The sequence below is a fragment of the Hordeum vulgare genome, chromosome 4H (assembly GCF_904849725.1).
Source record: "Hordeum vulgare subsp. vulgare chromosome 4H, MorexV3_pseudomolecules_assembly, whole genome shotgun sequence".
Taxonomy (NCBI): Eukaryota; Viridiplantae; Streptophyta; class Magnoliopsida; order Poales; family Poaceae; genus Hordeum; species Hordeum vulgare.
In genome coordinates this window covers 76,696,827-76,719,266 of record NC_058521.1, presented here as the reverse complement: position 1 = coordinate 76,719,266, position 22,440 = coordinate 76,696,827, and the positions used below count along the sequence as shown (strand labels likewise).

The 22,440-nt window shown below is 48.6% G+C and overlaps 1 protein-coding gene across 2 annotated transcripts; it reads left to right on the top strand.

Annotated features, from left to right (window-relative positions):
• The first annotated feature begins 3,444 nt into the window (after positions 1-3,444).
• Positions 3,445-19,664, top strand: LOC123447934 (protein CELLULOSE SYNTHASE INTERACTIVE 3). 2 transcript variants are annotated; one of them, XM_045124668.1, is made up of 7 exons: positions 3,445-3,620; positions 4,908-5,039; positions 5,291-8,339; positions 15,518-18,062; positions 18,364-18,818; positions 19,041-19,157; positions 19,247-19,664. In XM_045124668.1, exons 2-7 carry the CDS (start codon positions 4,957-4,959, stop codon positions 19,403-19,405), a joined length of 6,408 nt encoding a protein of 2,135 aa, XP_044980603.1. In that variant the 5' UTR covers positions 3,445-3,620; positions 4,908-4,956; the 3' UTR covers positions 19,406-19,664. The 2 variants fall into 2 exon arrangements, with proteins under 2 accessions (XP_044980603.1, XP_044980604.1); XM_045124669.1 differs by having other exon boundaries at positions 4,896-5,039.
• The last annotated feature ends 2,776 nt before the right edge of the window (positions 19,665-22,440 follow it).

Here is a 22,440-nt window from a genome sequence, read left to right as displayed (position 1 = left end):
TTAAGAACTGCCATGCCAAACCTCTTATCGGTGTTACTAATGATGAATGCTTTCTACACTAAAACCTACGCAACTCGAACAATATTCTCACTTTATAAACTAAAAAGGCTTATAATAACCACACATACAAAACAATGTTCATCCTGATTTTTTTAGCATATATGTCTGTATTGGACTGAAACAAAATAACATTTTACACACATGGTTACATATGTGACACACGTAATTGTTTGTGCCACTACTAATATTAACTACACAATGCTTCCTAAACTTTTTCAGCCTCACACGCAAATTGTGGTCTCCAATTTAGAATTGGATCAACCCATTTTGATTGGGTCAATAATTTCTTAAGGAGTTGTCTCATTAATTTTCTTTTAAGTTACTATGTTCTCTAATTTTGTAGCTATCCCATTCTATTGGGATATTTAATTTTAGAATTGGCTTTTGACCGCACTCAATTGAAGCCTTCAACTTAAAATTGCGCACTCCATTTTAACCCGATCAATAATTTCTCAAGGAGTTCTATCACTATATCTTTTAATTCACTAGGCTCCCTATTTTTGGAGCTCCCCCATTCGATTGGCATACTCAGCTTTGTAACTGGTTCACATATTGACTGGTCAACGATTTTTCAAATCAACCGTCCATATCAATCACCCACACCCTCTCATCACCTAGAATAAAAGCATCACCATGTGATATTGTAGCGTAAAAAAAGTACATGCAGCCACCGATGCGGAATTTTTTACCACATAAATACGATTAATTAATAGATAACAGAAAATCACACCATAAAAAGGCCCACAAAACACCGCATTATAAATAAAAGGAAACCATGTCCGTCATTTCCCTCACTTGTCAAATCAAATATTCCCTCAGTTTCAGAATATAAGGTATATTAGTTTTTGAAAAGTCAAAATATAAGGTATATTAAAGAAGTTCAACTTTTCAAGAAGCTAATCACCGTCAATTTTGAAATAGAATGGGTAAAAATATAATGAAAACCCAACAACACCAACGATGTAGCAAAGCGCGTCCAACCCTTCTAACCGTCTCCATTTTGTCAAGTAATGACCATGGTTTTAATGTCTACTCCATTTACGTCCTATATTTAGTTACATGGGTAGTACTCCCTCCGTCCGGTGAAGAGTGTACATTTGACTTAAAAATTTGTCCACAAAAGAGTGTACTTTTCTTTTCCCAATACAATTTAAAATGGGAAAAAATGCTTCTGTCTCATCACGCGGTAATCAAGACCAATGATATTTTACACATGGTCTCTTAAATTTCTACATTCAATTAGCTTATTGGGTGTTGGGTCTTTTCCAATGCATTTTTTACTTCACTTCATAATTTGTCCTAAATTTTCTATATGCACACTTTTCACCGGACGGAGGGAGTAGGTACCATATTCACAATAACAATATATTGCCAAGAATGATAGACATAGACATGTTGAAATATAAAAATAAATAAAATGAAAAGAAGGAAAGTACACATTAGACTTGTAGACACCCATTGCGCACTCTAATCTCTTTTACTCCACTCACATTAATTCAAAGTTCTAGTTTTGTACGAAATAGATTTTCTCTCTTTCAACTAAGTCTATAGACAAATACACTAAAACATACACGATCAGGTAGATAATTCAAACAAAACCTCTCGCGTCGCCTCTAGGGGGGCGACTCGGGCGCCCTAGCCGCCGCCGCCCTCGACCTCCCTCCTCCCCTGCTTCCCCGCCGCCGCCGGAGGAGGCCGGCGATCTTCGCTCGTCCGGCGGACGGCGGACGACGGGCCTTCCTCCCTTTTTCACGAGGGGATCCTCTGGCTGAGATGCGACGGCGTCCCTGGACGTACGGCATGGAGGCGGAGTTGGCGCGCTCGGGCGGCGGCCCGATGGGATCCTGGCGGCGCTGCGGGGGCTGCCGGCGGATCTGGGGTTCACAACCCCAGACCGGTTCTCCTTCTTGGATGATGCTGGATTTGAACAAGGTGGTGGCGCCATTCCCTTCGTCAGGGATGACGGTCAGGTGGTGGGTTCTTGTGGCGTTGCCGGTGGCGGCGGATCTTGGGATCCTGCTCCCGGGGACGTCGCAGGATGTGGTGGCCCGTGCAGGAGAGATGGGTTCTTCGAACAGATCTGGGTAAAAGCTTGCTTTCGGCTACTGCCAAAGCCGGCGATGGCGGCGTTGTCTAGGTCGTTTCCTTCCTGAAGGCATCGCCGAGGAGAAGTTCAAGGCTGCTCTTTGCTACCTCCGAGGAAACCCTAGATCAGTAGATCGGATGACGGCGACGCTCTGGTGTCGTTTCCCTCTTGGGGGTATCATTCATGGAGGTACACACGGGCTCGAGGGATCATTGGTCGGCATCAACGGTGGAGCGGCATTCCTTGTGACACATCGATGTCGTGGAGTCTCGGCAGCGAGGCGCAGCAAAGTCTCGGCGACGGATGCATGATGATGAGCGCGCGTAGGGAGGATGCGCTGTTTGGCGCTGTGGGGGCATCGACGGCAAGCCTTGCAAGGTCGATGCGTCAGTAACTCTTCTGAAGATGGATTGATGGAAAGCGGCGGCGACGACCTATGAGGGTGCGTTGGACCGGTTTGTGCCCCTGACCCGGTATGTGGCTCAGTCGGGGCCTCCGGCTTTAGATGTTAGTCTAGGTGAGAGGTGTGGGTATGTGGCTCACACTTTCTGCACCCCTTCATCATTGGATAGGAGTAGCGATAGATATTGCCAAGAGGACGGCTTCAGATATATTGATGTATTGCTTTGTAAGATCTTTGTGAATAATTAATAAAATGGTTGCATGCATCTTTCAGATGCAGAGGCCGGGGGTCATCCTCCTTTTCTAAATTTTTTTCTTAATGGGTCTAAAGAAACTATTTTTACATGATACATGTTTACATGATTTCGGTTAACTTAACAATCTAGAATTTAAATTAGTATAGAATACGCTACATCACATTTTAATCCCAAGGTGGATTAAGAGCCTGTCTCTTTGAGCAAATGTGTTTACAGGAACACCCTACCCACTTGCTTAGAGAATCTTCATCAGTTTATGTAAGAATCTCCCCGTAAAACCACTTTTATGGGGCACAGTAAAGTTTAGAGGAAGTTGTCCGACGAGGTCGTTTCCCAGTTAATGTAAAATCCCTCTAAATCTGTCTTCTTCTATTATCACTAAAAATGTGCTCGTTTATGAAAATTGTTGAAGAGAATTTTCTGACCCAACTTCACGCAAACAGTGACTATTTTACTTACTGACACGGTTGAAGGTGCTGTAAATGCTTCCACTACCGCTGCGTAGTACGACAGCGATCTGCCCGTTACTAAAAGAGGAACGCAGTTAATTTCCACTTGACACAGCCCAGGCGTCCGTCCATGTCCGCTGCCGTAATAACGCGACAATGACGGGAGTGATCCGCAAAAGACCCACCCCTCTCTCTCCCTCCCTCCCCACTTCCCCTGTTCCAAAAAGCTTTCGCATCTCTCTCTCTCTCTCTTCACAGTTCACACCCACACTGCGCGGCACAGTGGGCGAGTGGGCGCGAGACCAAGCGTCGCCTCCTCCTCTCCTCCGCCTCGGTCTCGCCGCCGGACGTCTTCGCCTGCCGCCGGTGAGCCCCCCCCCCTCCCCCGGTCTCGTTCGTCGATCTCTGGCCAGGCGCGCCCGGCAGGGGGCTGCTGCCTGCCCGTGGCGGCGCCCAATTCCGAGCGATTCGCGCTGGTTCTAGGGGGTATCGCGTTGCTTTTCGTTGAAGCCTGGCGGTCGGGATCTCGCCTGCGATGGCCCCGTTGGCGAGGCGGTGGAGGTGGGCGGAGGGATTTCGGGTGGTTCGCGTGATCGGGTGGTGGTCCGCCGTCGCTTGTCGCTCCGCAGTGGCGCGAGGAGCGATCTGGGGCAGGCCGTAGTTAGGTGCGCTCGGGGGGGAGTAATTCTCGAGGAATTCTGTCGCGACCCGCTCTTCTGTTTCTCTGTTCATCAGCCTTTAGTTAGCCATTATAGTGTCTTGTTTTGAAGGCCATGGTCCGATCTTACCATACTGTAGAAAAGGCGTGCTTTTCACTGGGTCATGGTCTGTGTAATATAAATAAACAGTGCTCGGTTGAGGCGGCCACTCTCTATTGGGATTTCAGGAGTAATTGAACTCCCCACCACGTGGAATGGTACAATTTTGCACTCACGCCTGTCTTAAACTCGTTTACTGCTAGTATGGTCGTTCCTATCCCCGTGCATTGGCAGCTCTGGTCGACAGTTTTTTTTTCTTTGGCATTTGCAACACCTTCTGCCGCTGGGGGCTGTCCTCCCTCAAATTTGCTGAAATTAGGGAAGACACCTTTTTCGTGAAGCTAGACACAGTTGCCCGGGTTGTTTGGAGCTAATTGCTATATGCAATTGGACTTTGGAAGTGTGTGCTTTTTCGTGAAGCTAGACACAGTTGCTCGGGTTGTTTGGAGCTAATTGCTACATGCATTTGCACTTCGGAAGTGTGTGCCACCCGCGTAGGTGTCATTGCAGCTGAGGTGTGCAAGGAATCTCGCCACTGAAGTATACTTGCATGGAACTGGGGCATACGATGATAGATCATGGTCGATAATTTTGTTTCTCATCTTTGACAGTTAAGTCGGAAAGTAAAAAAATTTGGGATCTGAATTTCCTCATGACGATTTACATCAACTGTAATTTTTTGCATGTTAGAACTGGATCTGCTGACCATGGCTATCTTTTAATATTGCACTCATAAATTAACATGATTATGATATTATCTTGGTATCCACATGTTATATCATATAAGTGGTTACCTTTCCACCCTTCTGGTATAATGTAAGTTAATTTGAAAAATTGATGACACAAGCTGGCAATATTACTTTTTTATGTTGAATACGTCCAGTTTGTCTTGCAGGAGGACATATAAAACAATTAAGATTGTAAACGTTGGTAACTGTTCAATCATGCCGATATCCAACTCAACGGAACCTCGAGATTCTCGAGACCCTACTTCACCTGCGCCATCCACGTCATCTTCTAGATCAAGGTATACAAGATCTCAATTTTTACTGTTAAAAAAAAGATCTCAATTTTTACTGTTAAAAAAAAGATCTCAATTTTCTCATTGTCTTATTATTATGTTTATTACACTGGAAGTTTTCATGGAATCAGCAAAATTAGCTTGCTTTGTTTGTGTTGCTATATCCTTGTCTAGCGACCCTTCATTTCATTTTAAGCATTTAGTCCTCTCTTTATTATTCATAATTTTTTAACTATTATTGCTTATTCTTTATATAGGGAAGCATGCAATCTTGCAGAAGTTGATGACCCTGAAAGTGCAATGTCCACTGTTGCTCGATTGCTGGAGCAGCTACATGGTAGCTTGACATCACTGCCAGAGAAGGAAGTGGCAATCAAAAGATTACTTGAACTTGCCAAGGCGAAGAAGGATGCAAGGATTTTGATAGGTAGCCATTCTCAGGCCATGCCATTATTTATATCTATCCTTAGAAGCGGGGCATCTTCAGCCAAAGTAAATGCTGCGGCCCTGCTTAGTGCACTCTGCAAGGAAGAGGATCTGCGTGTCAAGGTTCTCTTAGGAGGTTGCATACCACCCTTGCTCTCTCTCTTGAAGTCTGAATCTGCTGAAGCAAAGAAGGCTGCCGCTGAGGCTATTTTTGAAGTGTCTTCAGGGGGTCTTTCGGATGATCACATCGGCATGAAAATATTTGTGACAGAAGGCGTTGTGCCGACTCTTTGGGATTTGCTCAATCCTAAGTCACGCCAAGATAGAATAGTTGAGGGCTTTGTGACTGGGGCTTTAAGAAATCTCTGTGGAGATAAAGATGGTTATTGGAAGGCCACACTTGAAGCGGGTGGAGTAGAAATTATTACCGGTCTTCTTTCATCCAAAAATACTGCTTCGCAGTCAAATGCTGCCTCCCTCTTGGCACGGTTGATTTCTGCTTTCAGTGATAGCATTCCCAAAATCATAGCTGCTGGGGCTGTTAAGGCCCTTCTTCAGCTTCTGAATCGAGATGATGACATTGCTGTTCGTGAAAGTGCAGCTGATGCTTTGGAGGCCTTATCTTCCAAGTCTACCATTGCAAAGAAAGCTGTGGTCGATGCAGGCGGCCTCCCTGTTTTGATTGGAGCTGTTGTAGCGCCCTCAAAAGAGTGCATGCGAGGGGTTACCTGCCATTCTCTACAAAGCCATGCCGTTTGTGCTTTATCAAATATTTGCGGTGGAGCCACTTCGTTGTTGCTTTACCTGGGAGAGCTTTGCCAATCACCCCGGTCAGCTGTGTCCCTTGCTGACATTCTTGGAGCACTTGCATATACGCTGATGGTGTATGATGGCACTGATGGTAAATTCTTTGATCCTGTTGAGATAGAAAGCATTTTGGTTGTGCTCCTGAAATCCCATGACAGTAAGCTTTTGCTTGATCGTATTCTTGAAGCTTTAGCAAGTCTATATGCAAATGCATGTTTCTCTGGCAGACTTGATCACTCAAATGCAAAGAAGGTTCTTGTTGGGCTGGTCACTATGGCTACCGACGATGTTCAAGACCATCTTGTTCATGCCTTAACTAGCTTGTGCTGTGATGGTTTTGGATTGTGGGACGCTCTTGGAAAGAGAGAAGGAGTTCAGTTGCTAATATCATTACTTGGACTTTCCAGTGAGCAGCATCAGGAGTATGCAGTTTCTTTGTTGGCTATCTTGAGTGATGAAGTAGATGACAGTAAGTGGGCAATAACAGCTGCTGGAGGTATCCCTCCACTTGTCCAACTACTTGAAACAGGATCTCAAAGGGCAAAGGAGGATGCAGCTCATATCATATGCAACTTGTGCTGTCACAGTGATGATATCAGGGCATGTGTTGAGAGTGCTGGTGCTGTTCTGGCGCTGCTTTGGCTTCTAAAGAGTGACAGTCCTCGTGGACAAGAGGCGTCAGTCAAAGCACTCAAGGTGCTTATACGGTCTGCTGATTCCGCCACAATCAATCAGCTGTTAGCACTGCTGCTCAGTGACTCAGTGAGCTCAAAGGCACACGCCATTACAGTTCTTGGGCATGTCCTTGTGCTGGCTCCTCAAAGAGACCTAATCCAGAATGGAGCTCCTGCTAATAAAGGGCTTAGGTCTCTTGTTCTTGTTCTTGACTCGTCAAATGAAGAATCTCAGGAATGTGCTGCAACTGTGTTGGCTGATATTTTCAGTATGCGTCAGGATATTTGCGACATCTTAGCAACTGATGAAATTGTTCAGCCATTCATGAAGCTTTTGACAAGTGGAAATCAAGTTATGGCAACACAATCTGCTCGAGCTTTAGGAGCACTCTCGCGCTCGGCTAATACCATGTCGAAGAACAAGATGTCATGTATAGCTGAAGGTGACGTGCAACCTCTCATAGAGATGGCCAAGACATCATCCATTGATGCGGCTGAAGCGGCAATTGCTGCATTGGCAAATCTCTTATCAGATTCCCAGATTGCTAAGGAGGCGCTAGGTGATAATATTGTCCAAGCTTTGACTAGAGTCCTAAAGGAGGGGAGTTTAGATGGCAAAATTAGTGCTTCACGGTCACTTTATCACTTGCTCAACCAATTCCCCCTCTGTGAAGTTTTTCCAGATTACTCACTCTGCTGCTTTATAATTCATGCACTGCTGGTGTGTCTATCCGGTATCAGTTTGGAAAAAGTTACTAGTTTGGATCCCCTGGATGTGCTTGCATTGATGGTGATGACCAAGGAGGGTGCTCATTTTAGCCCCCCTCTGCGGACTGCCTTTCTTGAAGCCCCAGAAGGTTTAGAACCTCTGGTCCGCTGTATCAGTGTTGGGCTCCCCCCTATTCAAGACAAATCCATTCAAATTCTCGCAAGGCTATGTCAGGACCAATCTTCTCTGCTTAGTGAGCACATAAACAGAAGTGAAGGCTGCATTGATTCTCTTGTCAGTAGAGTTATGGAATCAACAAACATGGAAATAAGAATCTCCAGTGCAATCACCCTCATATCTGCGTTGAAGGACAAGAGAGAACATTCAATTGAAGTTCTTGAAGCATCTGGACATCTGAAGAGTCTAATATCTGCACTCATTGATATGTTGAAGCAAGAGTCCACTTCAACATCCCTAGATATTGAAGTCTGGAAACCTTACACAGAGAAGAGTTTGTTCAATTGTGAGCAGGATGTTTTGGATGTGCCTGAATCAGGGAAGGTTCTGGAAGAAACTGTTGCACGTTTGCTCTCACTAATTTGTTCTTCTCATCCCAGGAGTAAACTTACTGTTATGGATCTTGGTGGTGTTGAGATTGTTTCTGATAAACTTGCTTCTGCTAGCCGACAGGTGCATGTTTCACTTTTTAATCTCTATTTTCTATTGTGCTGCCATTACATTTTTCTTGTCTCTTCAGCTGCAATCACTTGATAAATTTAAGCTTTTACTTCGCTGAAATGCTATGCTTGTTTGAGTTGAGGGATACATCAAGATAAATGCTATCTTTGTGGGCCAAGCACTTTTTTGGTTCTGCATTGATTACTTTAACATGGCTCCTTTATGAGTTATTCGACTCTTTTTGGGTCCAAGATTTCTCTATCCATGTTACCTGCTTGATGCCTCAAGCTGTTCTTCAATGTAATAGGAAAACACACAACTTGCAGAATGGTTTAAACTGGTCAATTAACTTAGATCTATTGTGCAAACTGATCAGAATCTCGTCAGCAGGAACACCAGGGGCCATGGTGTCTTGCTGTTGCTGAAGAGGCTGTTTTTTTTTTTTGCAAAAAATAACCCAGATGCTTTTATATGGTGTTGTATGCCAAAATACATCTTTCATGATAAGCCCTTCCTCTGTCTTGGTTCTGCACTGCACGAGCGGTGTGCTTTGCCGGCTGCAGCCGCCAGCTGCTCCTTGCACCGGAGTGGGTCGATCCATACACCGACCATCGAATGCATCCTCATACCTTGGAACGCGGTGCTTGCACACAGGTGTGGGGACGACCATGGTGAATGCCATGAGCAGCTGGCCGGTGCCCATCTGCTGCATACCAATGAGTTCAGCGGCACCCTGCTCAAGAGCCTATGCCAGGTTATGATCACCATAGGGCAGTGCCACCAACAACTTGTTGCTCACTATACTAGCCTGAGTTCATGGTGTCCTTCGAGGTCGTCTGTGTCCTTTCATGGGTGTTCGTCGATAGCCTCACACTTATAATGCACAACAAGGGCAATGTGGCTGCTTGTGGTAGAGGCTAGGGTTCTACCAGGTCTCGGACGTAGGTTGTAGGGATGGAAGTGCGGGCTGCGAGGTTGGGGACGCCGGCGCCGGCGGTTGGGCGCCGTCGCGGCGTGAGAGAGAGAGAGAGGCGGCTAGGGTTTGGGGCTCTCGTCTCCTAAGGGAGACGACAACAGAATATATTGTTTATTTTCTGCTTAATATCGAAGGGGTACATGTGTTTATATAGGAGGACAACCTCCACTAAACCCTAGATAACTTGGACTCTAACTTGGACTCTAATATAACTTGGACTCTAAGATAGGTAAGATAACTTGGGCTAAGCCCGTAATTAACCCTGCCCATTGGGCCTCCTCCGTTGGTACGTTGTACCGGTCATAACATCTCTCCCCGCCTTCTCAAACAGCTCGTCCTCGAGCTGAACATCTGGAAACTGCTGGCGGAAATCGTCGAGCTTCTCCCAAGTCGCTTCCTCCTCTGGCAGGCCGGTCCACTGTACCAAGACATGCCAGACGCCGCGACACTGCTGCGCCTGCAGCACCTTCGCCACCTGTGCGGAAGCTGGAAGGAGGCGGCCATCCGAAGTAGGAGGAAGGGCCGGCGTCGCTGCAGGAGGGTCCCCGCGGTAGGCCTTCAGTAAGCCGACATGGAAGACGTCGTGGAGGCAAGAACAAGTTGGCAGCTCCAAGCGGTATGCGAGTGCCGACACGCTCCAGCACACGAAAGGGACCGGCGTAGCGAGGTCCCAATTTGCGCTTGGAGCGCGGGTCCAGAGACTGCGTGGTCCTGTGGAGGAGGCGCAGCCACACCCAATCGCCCACCGCGAACTCCGCCTCGCGATGATGAGCATCGTAGTACTTACGAGCCAGCTGCTGTGCTTGGAGAAGACGCTGGCGTGCCTCAGCCAGAATGTCGTCGCGGGTGTGGAGTAAGTCGCCCACCGTCTTGGACCGAGCCGTCCCAGGCTCGTAAGGGAGCATCGCCGAAGGTGGGCGCCCGTAGACCACCTCGAAAGGCGTGGTGCGCAGGGCGGAGTGATAGGAGGTGTTGTAGCAGTACTCTGCCCACGCCAACCAGTCCACCCAAGCTCGTGGACGATCACCAGTAACACAACGCAGGTACACGGCGATCACCTTGTTGACCACCTCGGATTGGCCGTCTGTCTGAGGGTGGAACGCCGTGCTCATGCGAAGCTTCACGCCCGCCAGTCGAAAGAGATCCCGCCAGACATGTCCCGTGAACACGGGATCACGATCGCTGACGATGGATGACGGAAAACCGTGGAGGCGGACGATGCCGTCGAAGAAGGCCCGCGCCACGGAGGCGGCTGTATATGGATGACCCAGGGCGATGAAGTGCGCGTACTTGGAGAAGCGGTCAACCACCGTGAGGATGATGGACTTGCCGCCCACCTCGGGAAGGCCCTCGATGAAGTCCATGGAAATATCCGCCCACACCTGGGAGGGTACGTCCAGCGGCTGCAGTAGACCCGCGGGTCTTAGTGTCTCCGTCTTGTTCCGCTGGCACGTCACGCACGACCGCACCCAGTCACGGACCATCGCGCCATCACCGGGGATGTAAAAATCAGCACGGAGACGATGGAGAGTCTTCTGCACGCCCTCGTGCCCTGCAGAGTGCGCCAAGGTCAGGACCTGGTGGCGCAGGTCGCCATGGTCGGGCACGAAGATGCGGCGGCCATGTAGGAGCAGCCCCTCGTCCAAGCGCCAGGGCGCGTCTAGCTCACCGGCGTCAAGGCGCTGGCGCAGGCCCTGGGCGTCCACGGCCGTCGAAGTTGCCCGACGAATGTTGTCGATTAAGGCGAAAGATGGCCCGGAGCGAATGCACATGATAGTGCCAGCCATGGCGACGTCGTCCGCGACATCCTCAGTGTCGCGGCGGGACAAGGCGTTGGCGACCGTGTTGAGACGGCCGGGGCGGTACTCAACGGTGAAGTCGAAGCCAAAGAGCTTGCTGATCCACTGGTGTTGCGGAACTGTGGAGAGGCGCTGGTCCAGCAAGAACTTGAGGCTGTAGTGGTCCGTGCGCACACGGAATGACCGGCCCCAAAGATAAGGCCGCCAGTGGTGCACCGCCTGAACCAGCCAAATAAGCTCGCGCTCGTAGGCCGCGAGCTTGTGATGGCGAGCGGCGAAGGGGCGGCTGAAGAAGGCGAGCGGTCCCTCGCCCTGGTGGAGGACGGCGCCGAAGCCGATGCCAGAGGCATCGCAGTCCACCATGAACGGCATATCAAAGTCCGGCATCTGGAGGACGGGTCCCGTCGTGAGCGCCCGCTGGAGAGCCTCGAATGCCGTAGTCGCCTCCTCGTCCCAGGAGAAGGCGTCGCGTCGAAGGAGACGCGTCAGTGGCGCGGCGATGAGGCCGAAGTCCCGGATGTACTTCCGGTAGTAGCCGGCGAGGCCCAAGAAGCCGCGGAGCGCCCGCGGTGACCGCGGGATCGGCCACGCGGCGACGGCGGCGACCTTGTCCGCGTCCATCGCTACCCCGTCCGCCGAGATGACGTGCCCCAGGTACGCGACGGAGGTCGTGCCGAACGAGCACTTCGAGCGCTTGAGGTGAAGACGATGCGCTCGAAGCTCGTTGAAGATGATGGCCACGTGTTGTAGGTGCTCCGCCCAAGATGCATTGTAGATGAGAATGTCATCAAAGAAAACAAGCACAAAGCGGCGCAAGTATGGGCTGAGCACGTCGTTCATCAGGGCCTGGAAGGTCGCCGGCGCGTTGGAGAGGCCGAACGGCATCACCAGGAACTCGAAGTGGCCATGGTGAGTGCGGAACGCCGTCTTCTCGATGTCGTCAGGGTGCATGCGCACCTGATGGTAGCCCGAGCGAAGGTCGAGCTTGGTGAAGAAGCGCGCTCCGTGTAGCTCGTCCAAGAGCTCATCCACGACGGGGATGGGGAACTTGTCCTTGGACGTCAGGGCGTTGAGGGCGCGGTAGTTGATGCAGAAGCGCCATGTGCCGTCGGGCTTGCGCACAAGGAGCACCGGGGCGGAGAACGGCGATGTCGAAATCCGGATGATGCCCTGCGCGAGCATGACCGCCACCTGACGCTCGAGCTCGTCTTTCTGCAGCTGAGGGTACCGGTACGGACGCACGGCTACAGGTGCCGTGTCCGGCAGCAGGTGGATGCGGTGGTCACAGGGCCGCGCGGGAGGGAGGCCCTGTGGCTCGTCGAAGATGTCACTGTGCTGCTGCAGGAGGTCGGCCAGGAGGGGATGCGCCTCGTCCAGTGCGGCCGCCATCAACTGGAGCTGTGGAGTCACGGCGCCGGAGCCGCCGATGCCCGTCCACTGAACGCGACGGCCGCCCTCGCGCCAGAAGATGAGGGACAACACATCGAGGTCCCAAAGGATGGGGCCGAGAGTGGACAGGAAGTAGATGTTGAGGATGAAGTCGTAGCAGCCCAGGTCGATGCCGACGCAGTCGATGGAGAACGGCTCGTCGCCGATGAGGACGGGAACTTGCCGCGCCACCCCCTGGCAAGCAAGGCGGTCCCCGTTGGCGACGGTGACGCTGAACTTCTCCGAGCCCGCCGGTTGGAGTGCGAGGCGGCGCATGGCGTCCCCGGACAGGAAGTTGTGCGTCGAACCCGTGTCCACGAGCGCGGTGAGACGCTCCCCGTTGATCGTCATCGGAAGCAGCATCGTCTTTGCCGTCTTGATGCCAGCCATGGCATGAAGGGAGACGACGAAGGCGGTCGCGTCGACCGGCCCGTAGGTCGTGACGCCGGCCTCGGAGAGTGTGGTGGCGTCGAGCTCCGCGGTGAGGGCCTCCACCTCCGCGTCGTCGACGGTCTCCAAGTAGAACAGGGGGGCGCACGCATGACCCGACGCATACGGCTCGTCGCAGTTGAAGCACATGCCCTTGCGGCGCCGCTCGAGCTGCTCGGCCGACGTCAAGCGCCGGAAGGTGCGTGTCGGCGCGGGGGCAGCCGCAGTAGCGGCCGGCAGGGCGGGGCGTGTCGGGGTGGCGGCCGCCGGGGCGGGGCGGGTCGGGGGACGCGTGCCGCGGCCCGGGAACGCCTGCTGCAGGGCGTTGGCGCGCTGCTCGTACGCGCGTGCGTAATACATGGCCGTCTGCAGGTCCTGGGGGTCGCGCATCTCGACGTCGATGCGGATGTGGTCGGGAAGGCCGCCGACGAAGAGCTCGACGCGTTGGCGAGCCGTGACGTCAGGCGCATGGCAGGCCAACGTCTGGAAGCGGTCGACGAAGTCCTGCACCGAGGTGGTGAAGGGAAGGCTACCGAGCTCGGCCAAGCAGCTCCCACGTATGGGGGGCCCGAACCGGAGGAGACACAGGTCGCGAAAGCGCTCCCACGGAGGCATCCCGCCCTCGTCCTGCTCGAGGGCGTAGTACCAAGTGTGGGCGGCGCCACGGAGGTGGTAGGAGGCGATCCACGTGCGGTCGGACGCCATGGTCCGCTGCCCCCTGAAAAACTGGTCGCACTGATTGAGCCAGTTCAGGGGGTCGACGGTGCCGTCGTAGGTGGCGAACTCCAGCTTGGTGAAGCGGGGTGGCTGCTGCACGTGTGGCGAGGCTGCGTAGGTGCCCTCGTGACGACCCATCGCGGCACAAGGAGAGTGCTGCGGCACCACGGAGCTCCCGGCGTATGGATCAGTGTACCCGCCGAACCCCCCGAAGGTGGGGGCGGGTGTCTGCAACACCGTCGGCTGTAGTGGCGCCGTCGTGTAGGTCGGCGTGTCAATCCACGTCGGTAGCGGGGACGGCGACGGCGGCCACCGGACCTGGGTGATCGGCAGGCCCTGGGGCGCGACAGTGGCCGGGGGCGGTGGCGCGAAGGGCGCCGCCGGCGGAGGCGGTGGTGGCGGGGTTGCGTACGGAGCCTGGAGGAAAGTCCGGAGGTTCGAGACCGCCAGGTTGAGGTCGCGGATCGCCGAGGACATCTCCGCCGGGGAGAGGACGGGGGCGGGTTCGGTCGCAGGGCCGCGGGACCGGAGGCGGCCGGACCTGAGGTGGCCGGCGGCGGCGAGTGGTGCGGCGGCGGCTGCTGCTGCGAGGTTGGGGACGCCGGCGCCGGCGGTTGGGCGTCGTCGAGGCGTGAGAGAGAGAGAGAGAGGTGGCTAGGGTTTGGGGCTCTCGTCTCCTGAGGGAGACGACAACAGAATATACTGTTTATTGTCTGCTTAATATCGAAGGGGTACATGTGTTTATATAGGAGGGCAGCCTCCACTAAACCCTAGATAACTTGGACTCTAATATAACTTGGACTCTAAGATAGGTAAGATAACTTGGGCTAAGCCCGTAATTAACCCTGCCCATTGGGCCTCCTCCGTTGGTACGTTGTACCGGTCATAACAGCTTGAGTCCCTAAAATACCTCAATTGTTGCCAATTTTAGGAGGCCAAAGTTCTTGAATGATCCCCAAGCTACATCATTATTAGATCTAGTTGGATACGATCATCTATGGAGTTTTTTTTTTTTTTGAAATTAAGGCAGTTTCACTTCGTATCATCTTAGTTAATTGCTAATTGTTCAGTACCAGTTTTGTTGTCTAGCTAACGAGCTGAGATGAAGCGCAATCGTGTTTCACTAGAATTGACTCATTTTATTTGGAGCCAAAATTGAGCATAATTAGTGCTTCTCCATTAGGCAGATTAAATTGAGGAGCAAACCCCATTTGTCAGATTAACGAGCTTTTCCGTTGTCCCTGGTTCCCAAACCAAGTCTGTTGCGGCAATTTGTTCCTAAGGGCGTGTCTTATTGTTTAACCTTATATATGTTACTACAGGATGAGCATGTTTTCGATCAGTGTATACTTGCATCAGCAAAACATATTCATCAGCACATATGAAGTTACTGCTTACATACAAAATAAATTCATCACCCTGACCTAAAAAATAAAAATAATTTCATCACCAATGCTTGCAATACCTGGGATAAATAGAAGTCCAGTGGTACATCATGCAGATAAACTGTAGTTATTTTGCAAGGTGTTGATACTTTAGTCAGTCTATGTTCTTTTTTTGACCTTTGCAGTTTGCATTGTGATAGGCTCTAGATTGGAACTATTTGTTTTGGGTACTAGAGTTAGAATGAGATACAGCTGTGCACGGATTATGTTGCACATTATCAGTACCTTATTATCCAACTGGAATTGAGAACAAGCAAAAAGTATCGTGGTCCCAATATATTTAACATGTGGTCAACTGGCTAATACTTGTTTTCTTAGTTCCATTACCTGTCCATATTTTCCTGTTTCTTTTTCCATGCAAAAATTCAAAGCTCTAAATATTGCTCCATGTTACAGGAACACGATGAAGATTCAGGGAGTGTATGGAGTTGCGCCCTTCTCTTGGCTACTTTATTTCAGGATTCAGTGGTAGTTCAATCTTCAGCAATAATGCGAATTATACCTTCTTTAGCTTCACTACTAAGATCTGATGAGATTATTGACAAGTACTTCGCTGCTCAATCACTGGCTAGCCTGGTTTGCACTGGAAGCAGAAGTATACAGCTCGCTATTGCAAATTCTGGTGCAGTTGTGGGTGCTATAGCCATGATTGGACTGATAGAATCTGATATGCCAAATCTTGTTACAATGGCTGAAGAATTCAAGTTGGCAGAGAATCCAAGTCAAATAATATTGAAAAGTCTTTTTGATCTTGAGGATGTTCGTACTGGTGCTACTGCTCGAAGGTCCATTCCCTTGCTAGTGGATATACTTAAACCAATGGCAGACAAACCAGGTGCACCTCTGGTTGCGTTGCACCTATTGACTCAACTAGCAGAAGGTAGCGAAACAAATAAAGTTGCTATGGCAGAGGCTGGAGCCCTAGATGCTTTAACTATGTATTTATCTTTAAGCCCACAAGACTCAACTGAAACTACCATTATCAATCTCCTAGGGATCTTATACAAAAATCCTGATCTGCTTTACTATGAATCCTCACTTAGCACTTTGAATCAACTTGTAGCTGTCTTACGTTTGGGCTCAAGAAATTCTAGGCTTAGTGCAGCAAGGACATTGCATAACTTATTTGATTCAGAGAGTATAAGAGATACAGAAGTGGTTAGGCAAGCTATACAACCATTACTTGACATGCTCGAGTCAGGAACTGAAATAGAACAGCAAGCCACACTTGGTGCTCTGATCAAACTTTCTGCTGGCAATATCTCAAAGGCTTCAGCTATGTTTGATGTAGAAGGCAACACACTTGAAAGCCTCTATAAAATTTTATCCTTCAGTTCCTCCTTAGAGCTTAAGAAAGATGCTGCTCAGCTCTGCTATGTTTTGTTTGAGAACAATGACATAAGGGCATCACCGATTGCCACAGAATGTCTTCGCCCCCTGATATCATTGATGTCATCAGGCTCTAGTTTGGTTGTTGAACCAGCTGTCTGTGCTCTGAGCAGACTACTGGATGAAGAGCACAATGCAGAGATTGCTGCGACTAATGAAGTTGTTGAACTTCTTGTTAGTTTTGTTCCTGGGACAAACTACCAATTGTCAGAGGCGTCTATTGCTGCTCTCATAAAGTTGGGCAAGGACCGTCCAAACTGCAAACTTGACATGGTTAAAGCTGGTATCATTGAGCATGCACTTGATATGATTCTGGATGTCCCTGTTTCTGTTGGCTCATCCATTGCCGAGTTACTTCGCATTTTAACAAACAACAGTGGCATTGCTAAAAGTTCTGCTTCTGCGAAAATGGTGGAGCCACTTTTCTTGCTATTACGTCGGCCAGACGTGACCATGTGGGATCAGCACAGCGCATTGCAAGCACTTGTGAATATACTAGAGAAACCTCAGAGTCTAGCAACATTGAAGTCAACTCCCAGTCAAATTATCGAGCCGTTAATATCATTTCTTGAATCTCCCTCTCAAGCAATCCAACAACTTGGCACTGAGGTGCTATCACATCTTCTGGAACAAGAACATTTTCAACAAGATATCACTACAAAAAATGCAGTTGTCCCTCTGGTGCAGCTTGCTGGTATTGGTATCTTGAGCTTACAGCAAACTGCAGTTAAAGCACTTGAAAACATATCTCAGAGTTGGCCCAAGGCTGTAGCAGATGCAGGTGGAATATTTGAACTTTCAAAGGTGATTGTGCAGGATGACCCTCAGCCAAGTCAAGCATTATGGGAGTCCGCAGCACTTGTATTATGCAATGTTTTGCGGTATAGCTCTGATAACTATGTTAAAGTCTCATTGGCTGTACTTGTAAGATTGCTGAACTCCACTACAGAGAGTACTGTCACAATAGCTCTCGGTGCTCTTCTTGTGCAAGAGAAAAGCAATTCACGGTGTGCCGTAGCCATGGCTGAGGCTGGCGCTGTACGTGCACTGTTGGAGCTCCTTAAGAGTCATCGTTGTGAGGAATCTGCAGCAAGATTGCTTGAAGCGCTGATAAACAATTCGAGGGTCCGAGAAACAAAAGTTGCCAAACACTCTATTGCTCCTCTCTCACAATACCTGTTAGATCCTCAATCAAAGAATCAGGCAGCTAAGTTTTTGGTGACTCTTGCACTAGGTGACATTTTCCAGCATGAAGCGCTTGCAAGAGCAAGTGACTCTGTATCTGCCTGTCGTGCTCTTGTAAGCCTGCTTGAGGACCAGCCTACAGACGATATGACAATGGTTGCTATTTGTGCACTCCAGAGCTTGGTGATGCACAGCAGGACAAACAGGCGTGCTGTTGCGGAGGCTGGAGGCATTTTGGTTGTACAGGAGTTGCTTCTGTCTCCAAATGTAGACATTGCAGGACAGGCTGCTCTGCTAATCAAGTATCTTTTTTCAAATCATACACTTCAAGAATATGTGTCTAACGAGCTCATCCGCTCTCTCACTGGTTAGTCACTGCCTTTTCTACTTGAATGAGTTTTGATGTTTCATTTGCCTGCTTTTCATGTTCATATGTAATTGTTGTACCCTTCTCTCTGAAAACAAAACATCTTTTCTGTTGTCTTTTTGTCCTTGATGGCTCTCGTCTAAACTAATTTTTATCCCATAGTTACAAAGCTATTAATCATTATCTGACCCTTACAACTGATTGATCAGATGTGTTATGCATTAAATAATGAAGTTGCAAGTACTAATTACGATATATCCCTTCACAATTATGTTTTAATCTAGCCTGCAATTTCTTGCAGCTGCCTTAGAAAGAGAGCTGCTCTCTACATCATCTATCAATGAAGTTATTTTAAGGACCATATATGTGATATTCAGCAACTTCAGAAAGGTCCGGTTTTCTGAGGCAGCAACATTGTGCATACCTCATCTGGTTTGTGCCCTGAAGGATGGAAACGAGGCTGCCCAAGAGAGTGTGCTAGACACCCTTTGCTTGCTCAAAGAATCTTGGCCCCAAATGAATGAAGACATTGCTAAGGCCCAGTCTCTTATTTCAGCTGAGGCTATACCTGTACTACAGATGCTTATGAAGACCTGTCCTCCCAGTTTTCATGACAGAGCTGATAGCTTATTGCATTGCTTGCCTGGTTGCTTGACCGTGACCATCTTACGTGGGAATAACTTAAAACAGACAATGGGGAGCACCAATGCATTTTGTTGCCTGCAAATAGGAAATGGTCCTCCAAGGCAAACCAAGGTAAGTTCTTCCATGATGCACTTTTAATTCATCTACGATGCACGTGTTGCTCTGCACCCCAGTAATTCTGTGAAATGACCACTGCAAGACTTAGAACAAGGTCTCGGAATTGGATATCAGTAAATTAAAGTGGATATCACTGTATCCTTGTTGGATATGCATACTTACTTTCTAGTTGATATGTCTATCGCCTGTGATTGTTGATATTTGCGTTTATTGCAGCTGGTTAACCAGAGCATCTGCCCAGTATGGAACGAGGGATTCACTTGGTTATTCGACATCCCCCCTAAAGGGCAGAAGCTGTACATCTTGTGCAAAAGCAAAAATACATTTGGAAAGGTATGGTGTAGTAGCTTCTTAATTTGTATTCCTTCTTATTGGTTCTTGTCTCTAGTCTCCTATGTCTAAACTCAAACCCTTTGCTTCAGTCAACCCTGGGAAGAGTAACCATCCAGATCGACAAAGTGGTCACGGAGGGAGTTTACAGTGGGTTCTTCAGCCTCAGCCATGACGGTGGTAAGGATGGCTCAAGAACACTAGAGATAGAGATTGTATGGTCAAACAGACCGGCGAACGACAGTATGTAGCATGGCTAATTTCACCTGGTGCCAATATTATTGTCCGCGCTAAGATGTAAATCAGCCCCATAAACATGCACATTCGTTGCACTGTAGAAAATTACATGGTTTACAGACATCTGCCTCCTCAGATTATTTCTGAGGTTGTCCCTGGTTTGTAGCCTCTGTAGCTGCACGGATTTTGGACCGGCTATTATTTTTGTACAGGTGATTTTATTTCCTGTAATTATGATTTAGAGTAGCTTGGTGTGGGTTTGAAGAAACAAAATCTCGTGCATGTGTGCTCTTTTGTTGTATCTTGTAGTCATTTATCCGCTGTATCATTTTTTTTTATCAACAGCGGCTCACACCGGTTCCATTTCATGGAAACGGAACCCAGAATTACAGTTCACAAAGTAGAAACGACATCTCTCAACTCTCTCCCCTCATTCTGTCATACAGTTCAGGTAGCAAAGCATAAACAGCAATAGCCCAAGATGACCTCAACCAACCTCACAGAAGCAGAACACATAACAGCAGACAACATGAACAGGAAGCAGCTAGAGCATGATGACATGGATGCTATCATTCATCTCAGCCTCTTTGTTTGTTGTTATGGAGTCGAAGTTGTGACGGCGAGACCTTGCGGTATACGATGACTGGCTGCAGGTAGCCCGTTCGGCAATCTTTCGTTACGCCAGTCATGTCTGGTTTTGTCCTTCAAAATTCTCCGTCAGAGTCGGAGCTTAGTTGTCTGACTGTAGGTCGATGTGTCGTCGATAAGGGAAGGCTTTGCCATGTGTGCTTCAGTCTATGAGAGTAAGCTTGGTCCTTGCTGTACCGGTTTTTGTCTGATTTTTCATAATTAAATGTGCAATTCTCTTCTGCTTATTTCATAAAGGCAATCTTTGCCTCCGTTTCAAAATAAATTGATAATCATTCACCTCAGCCTCTCAGGTGCTCTATCAGGAACTCCAAACATTGCGATGCCATCATGACCAGCACATCCAGCACCACCCCAGGCTAGTAGCTGCCCTAGACTGATGTTATCATGTCTACTTTACATTAATCTTAAAAGTGAAGTTGATTCAAACCCTTGACTTTATTAAAGGTCCCTAATCAAAATGCAACTTTAATAAAATGAATAGACATCAATCTATTTTAAATTGAGGGATCCACTTGATGGAATCTTTTGAAACCCTGGATATAGCCCTTCCACTAATATTAGAGCATCTCCAACAGCCGCGCTAAACAAGCGCCACGCCGTAAATTTACCCATTTTAGCGCGCGCGTGATACGCCCATTTTGCATCATTTTTTTATATTGATATTTATCGCATTATGGGCTGTTATTACACATTATAGTACAATACTTCTGTCTTTTCTCTCTTATTTTATAAGGTTTACATGAAGAGGGAGAATGCCGACAGCTGGAATTCTGGGCTGGAAAAGGATCAAGTTTGAGATACCTATTCTGCACAACTCCAAAAGCCGTGAAAATCCGCGAGGAATTATTTTGGAATATATAAAAAATACTGGGCGGAAGAAATACTCGAGGGAGCCACGAGGAGGTCACGAGCCTGCCAGGAGCACCCCACCCCCGTGGGCGCGCCTGGGGGCTCGTGGGCCCCCTGTTACCCCTCCGGCTCCCATCTTGTGCTATATAGAGGGTTTCGTCCCAGAAAAAAATATATCAAGAGAGAGCTTTCGGGAAGAAACGCCGCCGCCACGAGGCGGAACTTGAGCAGAACCAATCTAGAGCTCCGGTAGGGCCGTCCTGTCGGGGAAACTTCCCTCCCGGAGGGGGAAATCGTCGCCATCGTCATCACCAACAATCCTCTCATCGGAGGGGACTCATCTTCATCAACATCTTCATCAACATCATCTCATCTCCAAACCCTAGTTCATCTCTTGTATCCAATCTCCGTCTCGCGACTCCGATTGGTACTTGTAAGGTTGCCAGTAGTGTTAATTACTCCTTGTAGTTGATGCTAGTTGAATTACTTGGTGGAAGATCATATGTTTAGATCCTTAATGCTATTCAATACCTCTATGATCATGAACATAATTATGCTTTGTGAGTAGTTACGTTTGTTCCTGAGGACATGGGATAAATCTTGCTATAAGTAGTCATGTGAATTTGGTATTCGTTCGATATTTTGATGCGTTGTATGTTGTCTTTCCTCTAGTGGTGTTATGTGAACGTCGACTACATGAAACTTCACCATTATTTGGGCCTAGAGGAAGGCATTGGGAAGTAATAAGTAGATGATGGGTTGCTAGAGTGACAAAAGCTTAAACCCTAGTTTATGCGTCGCTTCGCAAGGGGCTGATTTGGATCCACCAGTTTAATGCTATGGTTAGACTTTGTCTTAATTCTTCTTTCATAGTTGCGGATGCTTGCGAGAGGGGTTAATCATAAGTGGGATGTTTGTCCAATTAAGGACATCACCCAAGCACCGGTCCACCCACATATCAAACTATCAAAGTAGCGAACGCGAATCATATGAACATGATGAAAACTAGCTTGACAGAAATTCCCATGTGTCCTCGGGAGCGCTTTACCTTATATAAGAGTTCGTCCAGGCTTGTCCCTTGCTACAAAAGGGATTGGTCCATCTTGCTGCACCTTTGTTACTATTGTTACTTGTTACCCGTTACGAATTATCTTATCCTACAACTATCTGTTACCGATAATTTCAGTGCTTGCAGAGAATACCTTGCTGAAAACCACTTGTTATTTCCTTCTGCTCCTCGTCGGGTTCGACACTCTTACTTACCGAAAGGACTACGATAGATCCCCTATACTTGTGGGTCATCAAGACTCTTTTCTGGCGACGTTGCCGGGGAGTCAAGCGCCTTTGGTGAGTGGAATTTGGTAAGGAAATATTTATATAGTGTGCTGAAATTTATTGTCACTTGTCACTATGGAAACTAATCCTCTGAGGGGTTTGTTCGGGGTATCTTCACCTCGACCGGAAGCACAAAGAGTTGCTCCTCAACCTACTGCACCTACTGAAAATATTTATTATGAAATTCCTTCGGGTGTGCTAGAGAGACTGTTGG